Source organism: Anser brachyrhynchus (assembly GCF_964034855.1).
Source record: "Anser brachyrhynchus genome assembly, chromosome: 2".
NCBI lineage: Eukaryota > Metazoa > Chordata > Aves > Anseriformes > Anatidae > Anser > Anser brachyrhynchus.
In genome coordinates, this window is record NC_137695.1 from 120,966,866 (window position 1) to 120,976,218 (window position 9,353).

Genomic DNA, 9,353 nt, shown 5'->3' on the forward strand with positions numbered 1-9,353 from the left:
AGACATCTGCACTGATGATTATGGTTCAAGAGTGGGTCTTGGCTATCCAATATTCTTCTGTCAAGTATAAGAGACAATTTGAAGGGCACTGGGTTTTCACAGACTCAATGGTATCAATAAGCACAAAATACCAAGTTTCTAGCAGTTTAATCAATACACTATCTGGACTGGCAAAATAAACAATGCATATAAGCATCTAGGAACTACTAAAAACATTTTTTTTTTAATGGTATTCTTTTGAAGACTGGAGAAAAACCTCTAAGGTCTGATATTAACACGAGGCGTGCCAATGGCTTTATCTGACAGTTTATCTTATGCGCCCTCAGCTAATCATTTTAAAAGGTAACTGGCTTATTATGATAAATTTTATAAGATTTATTGCTTATTTTAAAAAGTTATGCAACATGAAAAACAAGTTCTGGTTTTATAGCATAATCATTTTGACAAAGAAAACACAAAGAAAGGTTATTCCAACATTTACCTTATTTTTTTCTCAATTCCGGCAGGCATTTTATAGTCCCACTAAAGAGGAACAGAAGAGCAAGAAACAGTTAAGTTTAGATATGCTTTATAAAGCATTAATTTCAATGAATGAACAACCCAAATACCGTAAAGACCTACAGAATCATCTCAAATTCACATAGTTGCTCATTTCCAGGATTTCACGGGGCTGAGAACAGATGTGTGTCAGAAACCAGGAAACTGGCTCAATTCCTTTGGGATTTTTTTCCAGAATGGAAGCAAGGGGGATGAAAGGGAAAGAAGAAAAACAATTTGACAAACATCACTCTTGCTATTCTGTCTTAAAAAGAAGCAGAGTTTTTGAGTAGAATGACAACATTAGCTACAGCAGCCAGATCTTCGTAGTTCCAGACAAGGGCTGAGATCTAGACAGATCTGTAATTATTGGTTTTGATAAATCAAGGATCAGAGCTCCCTGTCTCTAGCATTGCCTAGAGCACTTCCTCTCCCAGACATGTTCCAACCAGATTAGGAAAGGCAGTAGATAAGACAAACAGTGCAGTCATGAGCAGAGAATTGTTCAATGGTGTACACTTTAAGCACTGGCAAAGTATCATCATCGCTGCTTTAAACAATCTTCCTTTTCATTGCTTTCAGTATCTTACCTGGTACTGACCCATGCGTTAAGAAGGGAGCGTAATATTTCCCCTCATCCTCCAGTTTATGTTTTTTTGTATCTATGCACCTCCCTTACAGTTCATATTTTCTCTTTTTTTTTTTTTTTTTTTTCAAATTCCCCCTTTACCTCCAAGATCTAGGAAATTTCTGTTCCACACAAGATCTTCTTGTAATACTTCAGATACTGCAGTTTACGATATACCAACTAGCAAGTTGCAACAAACACCTGGTAGCATGGAAAGTTTATAAAAGCACAGGTTGTTAATACGTCTATCAACTTATGCTCAGGAGTCTTAGAATGACAAGAAGGTCTCTTGTGTCAACAGGGAGATCGGGTAGTTTACATGTTCCATTTCAGAAACAACAAAACTACTTCTAAGAACAGGAAAAAAAAAAACACACGCACTGGCACTCTGCATTCATTTATGAAGAAAAGTTTAAATACAAAAACCGAGTTAGTCTAAAGAACCACTCATATTTCATAACTGGAAACACCAAAAAACATTAAGTACAAAACCTCCCAAAAGCAGTCCTTTTTTGTATTTCAAAACAACAGTTTCTTTTGCTTGTCCCATTCCCCATTTTTTCCCCTAAACGAGGCAGCACACCGGAGATCAACCAGAAAGTCACATTCACCAATATCTTGATCCTTGCCTCTCTATTCCCCTCCATGGTTTAAAAACCCAAAAGCTCAGTTAAATGTCTTTATTTATAATCTTCTTATAACAAAGTGACTTTTTTTTTTTTAAATATAAAAAGAGCGACAAAGTCTTCAGATCACAGAGGGGCTAAACCCATCATGTTTGGAGGGAAGGTGGAGGGAAAGACGAGCTGCCAATAAAAAAAATGAGTTATCTTCAGTTTTTCTAGAGGCTCCCCTTAAGGGCCCTGAGGCTGGGCAGCAGCTGGGCGGCGCTGAGGCGCTGCTCCACGTTGGCCTTCCAGCAGCAGCTAATAATGCTCCGCAGCCTTTGGCCCGCGGGCGACTCGTGGAAAACGGCGGCAGCCAGAGAAGGGCGCAGGTTGTAGGCCACCACGGCGTAGAGCACGTGCTGCCGCTCGCCCAGGTAGGGCTGCTCCCGCATGACCATCTGCCAGAGGGTGACGGCGAAGGAGTAGATGTCCGCCTTGGCGGTCACCCTCTCCCCCTTGAGGAGCTCGGGGGCACGGTGCGTGTACGTGCCCCCATGCTGGGAAACATGGGGGCTCTGGGACAAGCCGTCCTCCAGTTTCTGGGAGCAGCCGAAGTCTCCGATCTTGCACACCCCCTGCTCCGTGATGAAGACGTTCGCGGGCTTCAGGTCCAGGTGCACAATGCCCTGCGCGTGGAGAAAGGCCAGGCCCGTGGCGATGTCGCAGGAATAGCACACGGCCTCCTCCATGCTCAGGGCCTTCCTGCCGCACCCGCCTTCCTCGTCCTCCCCCTGCCTCCACGTGTCGCTGGTGCCGTAAATAACGTGGTGCAGGGTGATGTTGCCCACGTACTCCATGATGATGGTGCCCAGGCTGTTCTGGCTGGCAGGGGCACACGTGCTGGCGGCCACCACACGTACCACGTTTTCGTGCTGCAGCCAGGCGACGTTCAGCTCGGCCCAAAAGCTCTGCCGCGATGCCAGACGGTTTTTGCTGCTCTTCTTCACCTGCTTCACAGCCACGGTCGCACCGTGGTAGGTGGCTTTGTAGACGGACCCAAAGCCCCCAGAGCCCAGGGGCTGCAGGAGGCAGAGCTGGTCCCAGTCGATGGAGCACCAGGCCAGGCGTGGAGGCAGGCGGCGGACCCTGGGTGAGGAGGTTCCTCCCAAAAACGCCTTCTCCTCTTTGCCAGGGATAACTACAGGGCTGCTGCAGGGCCTCAAGTCCACAGACGGGGAGAGCTCCAAAGGAAGAAAGCAATTGAGAGGAATAGGTGAGGGCATAATACAGTGCAGAGCACAGCAGGCAGTTACTCGGACAAAGACTGGAAAGCTTCCCTGACAGAAAGAACCCTGTGCTGTTTTCCAAAACCTCTTTTATCCTCTCTACGATTCCCCCTCCCACCCCCAGATGAACTGCATCTGTCACAGCTAGCTGAACCCCAATCAGGCTCACCTGAAAACATTCTTCTCTGACCCTGAAGTTAATCTCTAGAAAGTCAAGGCATATGGATTTTAAACTACAATATATTAACTTACACGTATTTCACATAATTTCTAACCTCAAGAGAAAAGAAGGATGTTCTGTCCACTGAACGCCTCCAGCAAAATGCCCTGGCAGTAAGTAAACCAGTGACTGGTGAATACGTTTCCCCTGGGCTCCAGGCAAGAACGATCATCATCAGATTGCATTATCACAGAATCACTGAATGGTTTGGGTTGGAAGGGACCTTAAAGACCACCTACTTCCATTAAACAGCTCAAAGTCATGCTCAGAGGAACCAGCTGAGAAGGTGAGTGCAAGCATTTGATTAGCTTATGCAGGCATAACTAAATTTAAGAGTGCACTTAAAGAGACCTGTTACTTAAATGTGACTGGAGCAAGGGGACTGGTTTGGCTGCTCGCTTGTGCCCACGCAGGGCAGCAAGCCTGACAGCAGCATAAAGGCAGAAAGTGCTCTGTGCCACCCGTGGGGTACAGCAACTACCATTATACACAGGGGCTTGGGCTTCTCTTCCTATCACACCCCGTGCAGTTTAGACACACGTTTTATTTCTAGATCCTCTGTAGTAAACTTATCATTAAATTTACAGAGCTGTTCTGGCTCAAATTTAATTTTGCCTTGTTGGTCCCAGTGCTTTTTGGAGAGGAGCTTTTTGCTCTTTCGACCCTGTTTTCATGCATCCACAGTGCTTATGCTAATTGTCTTAGTGTTTGGTACCTGCTGTACTGCTCAAGCACCTCAGCATCCCTATGGGACTTATAGAGCCAAAAGCTTTTGAATATCGCAGCAAGTGTCCTTCTGCACTTGCAGACAAGTATCTTGGAAAACTTGGTCCCTATCTGGGACCTCCTCACCCTTGAAAACCTTCATCTGGACATCAGCTTTGTCAAGACCGATCCTACTATGAGACTTCAAAGAGGTCGTGCCTCTTTCCCCAGAGCTCACCTCTGGGCATCACTGGCTCTGCAGACAGCTCCCGCAGCGTTTTCCAGGTGTTTTGTTCCTTTTGTTTTGCTTCCCTGTGTATGATGCAGCACAGGTGCTTTGAGGGGGGAAGGTTTCAAGGGTGCTCAGAACATCTGCAAGAACTGGAGTCTCCTTCACCTTGAGAAGGGTTTAGCTCTTTACCTAAATGAGCAAATGTAATGTCCCAAAGACAGCTGACCCTGCTTGAACTCTGGATCAGCTCAGCCAGAAGGTGTCAAAGGCATCACTCTGTAGTGAATGAGGGATGAGATCTTCCCTGGTACTAATTTGTTATCTCAGTTCACAGGGAAGCCAACTTGGACAAGTGATGAATGAAAATGGGAAACTTGGGTTATTGCCCAGCAATGGCAATACGAAACAGATTGGCTGGGGAAGATCTAGATAAATAGGTGCTAATGCATTGTAGGGGTTGTTACCGAGTTAGAGAAAAGCGCTAGGGATGCCAGAGGTGGCCTGGGGCATTGCTCCAGTGACGGTGATGGCACATCAATGGATGTGATGGCACATCAGTTGTGCAGGGACACCCTGGGGCAGTGGGGGCAAAGATCGAAGGAGCTTTAGTGTTGTTTTAAGCATGCCACAAAGTAAGCAATGTAGACAACAGGAATTTTACGCTCCTTTTCCGAGCGGCAGAGTGATTTTATGTTTGCATGAAAAAGTCTTCACTTAGGATCTGCACAGGAAATGTATTCTAGGCAGGTGAGTTGTGATGGCAACAAAAAGCTGCAACGAGCAGACCCGTCTACGCTGGTGAGAGAGAGAATTTTTTAGGCTTATTTTCCGAGTCATTAAGGCTCTAATTCTGGCACAGACTTTTGTGCCGTATGGTATATAAAAACAGCAGAGAGAGAATCTCTGCTATGATTTCTCCACGAACTTCGTCCTTCTCATGGGAAAAGTGCACTTGTCACAATCTCTTTTCACTAGACTGAGGTTGCAGAGAAGCTTGAAGGGAAAGTTGGTTGAGGGAGAGGCATTGGCAGAAGGAGGTGTGGACAAAGGGTCTGTGAGTGGACCTGTTAAGCAGACAATTAAAGGAGCATAATTATATGAGATTTTGATTGTTGTAGAACATGGTAACAAAAAATATATTCATAAAACTGAGGGTTAGTATTAGGACTGTTCCCAGATTTTATTGCTTGAAGTCTCGTTTGGAATTATAGGGCAGGTCTTCCATACATTTGTTTGTTTGTTTGTTTATTTTATTCAAACTCCATGTCCTTTTTCAGTAATTTTCCTGTTCTCCTTTTCTGCTGAAACCTTTCTACTTCTCCCCTTTCATGGCAAGGTTGTTGTATTGTTCTTTGGGAACCTGCTGAATTTCTGAGCAGGAAGAGGGGCATTTTGGGGTGAAAACAGAGTTACTGTAACTGACTGCCTTGTCTGAAGCTGGCTGTTGAGGACTGGGGCAGTGGGCATCCAATTTCTTCCATTGTGAATGCAGTTAAAACATTTAAAATCAACCAAGCTTTTATTCTTAGTAATATTTTTTTTCCTGCGTTCCCATTGATGACACAGCCCCGTTGCTCCCCATGAGACACAATCACCGCAGGACGTCCTTGGGGCTCTTCACAGCCCCGTTCAGCCCCAGCACTACTGCCTGGGGAGCAGAGCTGCTGGGGGCAAGCAGCCCCCTTCCCTCCCTGCCACCCTTCCCCAGAAAAACCCAGGGCATTGCAACAGGCACCCAAGGAGGCCTTCAGCCACGCTGTTCCCATTTCACCACTATTCCCACGGCGACGCAAGGAAAAGGGAAGCTGTGTGAACTGGTGCTTATCAGCCTGAGCTCTGGCTGCTTTGAGTGTCAGTGAGAACAAATACAGAGCGAGAACTTTTAAAAGGTAACACCAAAACACACAGCCTGCGTCCTGAGGGCTGCGACGCGACAGCAGCAACAACCCACGGCAGCAATCGCTACGTGCCAGGCTCCTGTGTCGTATCCTCCAATAAAACACGCCTGGGCGCCTGACGCCCCAACAGCTGCCCAGCCTCATCCACGCTTCGAGCTGAAGGGAATACAGCAGCGGTCTCGCCGAGTCCACCCGCTTGCGTTTCAGCTATATATCAAGAACTCTTTGTCTGCCAGCACTGTCAGTTGCTACCGCTGCTCGGGGATCTGCAAAACAGGAGGCAGCCCTGACACTGAGGGCCTCGCAGCCTACCGCGCTGGTGCGGATGCAACGCACCACAACAGATACGTACCAAATACCCGTGTCCCTTCTCGCAAAGCAGAGCTTGATTTTGATCAAGGTGCATCGCTGTTGTGCTTCTCAACAGCCACCTTCTTTTCTAAACCATGAAAAGGACCGGGGGTCGGCACTGATTTCAGAGATTTTAAGAACCTATAACTATATTCTTCTCCATGATCGCCGCTTTATTTATTTGTGCATTTGTTTGGGGTACAATGCACCAAACCCTTCTAGGCCTTGGCGTTCAGTGGATGCTAAGAACTGTTTTACAGCATAAAGCTAGCACTGTGTTTCTACTAAATTACTTTCTAATCATGCTAAGGGAGACAAATTTACCACCTAAGTACTACTTAGAGAGTCCTACTCTGAAAGCGACATGGTTCCTTAGCCTGTGTCTTAGTGACTTCTGAGAGTTTTCTTTACCGATTCTAAATCAAAGTTTTCTTTTTTTTTTTTTCCATTTACCGTCAGTCTCTGTGATCTCAGTTTGGGGTTTGATGAACCTACATTCTTTCTCACTCGTTTCGCATTTTACAGTCCAAATGTTGCTTCCAGTCACACCCCATAGACCTCAAACCATATTCTGAGTTGCATGAAAGCAGTTCTGATACAATCAATTGCGCAGGTGGAAGCGGTATCATTATTTGAAGCCAGTCCATACACACAGCTTGCTCTGAAGGCAGGCCACCCATTAACCATTTTTTGACTGTAAGCAGAAGCCAGAAGAGAATCCAGTTTGTATTTTAGTGTGTGCTTGTTTTGGTGTGACAAATGACACCTTGGAGAAGCAAATACGAACAAGTTTTCATTAAAGCAGTCAGAGGTAAACCTAAATGTCAGGAATACATCTGCAAGAACTGTGATGCTACTTTACAGCACATCTTTAGAGCCATAATAATAAACGTTTAAAAAGGTTAAACCCCAGTTTATAAATATTAAGATCAAGTTTCAAACACACATTGCCAAACAGTTGCTTGATGCTTTTTTTTTTTCTCCCCAGTATAATTACTCTGTGCTCAAGTAAGAAGCAAAGGCTCTCCTTACCAGAAAGCTCTGAGGTTTTAACCGAACTGGCAAGGCAGGTGAGGTTTCACAGTGATTTACCCTGACATCCTTGACCGCTAATGGACCAGGGATAACAATTTGGGACCTGCTGCTGTGGATTAATATCACACGTGCAGAAGAGCACCTTGAGACAAGATAAGAGAATCTAAACATAGGTATGAAGATGATGAAGTGTGAAATACAGGCTCTGACCTGTAGCAATAGTTTCTGGCAATGCAAAGACGGGTGCCTACTCTGGCAGGTTTAGTGCTATCATATGGCAGGCCCCTTATGCAGCGTTTTCAGCCACATTGGCCAAGAGCGTTTTTGCAGTCTTGCCCCTGTAGCGATGCTGACAAACAGCTTTCCCGGCTCATGGGGAGACAGCAAAGACCAGTGGTGGAAATTGAGACTTGTAGTTCAGGGACTAGCAAACAGCCTCAGAGCTAAACAAGCAAAATGAACCACCCACAGCAAAGGGCCTAGGGGATAACGTTAGTGCTATTCACCGCTTGGTAATAGCTGCTTTCCCAGGCACAGCAGATTTAATGATGGTGCTTAGGACCAGAGTCTTGAATTCGAGGGGAGAATGCTGCTCACACGGTGTGTAAAAGGGTCAGTCTCTCCCAGCAGCTCACACAGCCCCCCGACCACAGGCAATGCCCAGTTCCATGACTGGGATAAACACCCGGCCACAGCACACACAGCGGCTCTGCGATCACCACATCATCAGAGAGCTGCGCGGAGGGGCAGAAGCAGGAGGGTCAGCTAAATCCAACGGCTCTGGAGCGACGGGCTCAGCACTCCGGTGGGCCATAGCGAATCATCCGCGGTTACCCTAAGTTAAAGGGTATTAAACTTGCCTGATTAAAATGGTTCATACAGTTTAAGCACATATTACGTGCTTCGTATCAGTGAATAAGCAGAAGCTTCTTGCAAAAATACTGCTGAATAGAAATATGCCTAAGCTGAACAGAGCACACAAGCTATTGAGCACTCATGTAGTACTTTACTGGCATAACACCCAGGCACAGAAAAAGGAGACAATTTTTAGGTGCGGACAGACTTCAGTGAATTCAGGGGTTTAGTCTACGCTTGTCATTAGTGCTTGATATCCCTACACTAGAGCTTTGAATTGCTCATCTCTGGCATGCCCCCTTAACCACACAGAATCTATATTTTATTTTCATCTTCAGCGTAAGTACCGGTGAGGGAACTTATGGATTTGCCCATGACCATGTGTGTAACAATTTAATAAAAAGGCAAAAAGCCAGACGTGAGCTTAATTTCAAAGGCACAGCCTGCACAACTTTTCTACTGAAAATGTATCTAATACTACACAAGGATAGCTGACAAACACCTTCCTCACGAGAGTCTGTGCGCCCTGCAGATAAATTGCTGTCTCTCGTAGATTAATCAAGTATTTGGTAGAAGCTTTTCCAACTTGCCTGGGAAACCAAGCGCTGTGTTAACTAGGAGATACCTTTACAAACTGCACAATTCACTTCGGACTTGAAAAACAGAGAAGCTTAAACTTTTTGAAGTGAAACAAAACAAAGTAAAACAAAACTCATTTCTCAACTTTTCCAGGTTTGATTGGCTACCCCCCCACGCATGCATACACATACATACATACATGTACACACACGCACACGTTTGTGTATGTATTTGTATATACACAACAGTTTAAGCAATATGCTGATTTTCAGAAACTGTCACTATTCTGGTACTCTGCATTATTTTATACCCACCAAGCAGAGATCTGGCTGATTTATATGAAAATGACACTAAACCATTCTTCTTTGTACAGTGTAGTTCAGTGTGACAGAGAAAATCAGTGCCATGGGCAAACCATC

General features: G+C 45.5%; 1 protein-coding gene across 1 annotated transcript; it reads right to left on the reverse strand.

Annotated features, from left to right (window-relative positions):
* Positions 1-1,164: 1,164 nt before the first annotated feature.
* MOS (MOS proto-oncogene, serine/threonine kinase) lies at positions 1,165-3,136 on the reverse strand. Its single transcript, XM_080579407.1, has one exon. It carries the CDS (start codon positions 3,054-3,056, stop codon positions 2,007-2,009), a length of 1,050 nt encoding a protein of 349 aa, XP_080435533.1. The 5' UTR covers positions 3,057-3,136; the 3' UTR covers positions 1,165-2,006.
* Positions 3,137-9,353: the final 6,217 nt, after the last annotated feature.

Coding starts and splice junctions, on each gene's coding strand:
- MOS (XM_080579407.1), bottom strand. CDS start 3,056: ATGCCCTCACCTATTCCTCTCAATTGCTTTCTTCCTTTGGAGCTCTCC.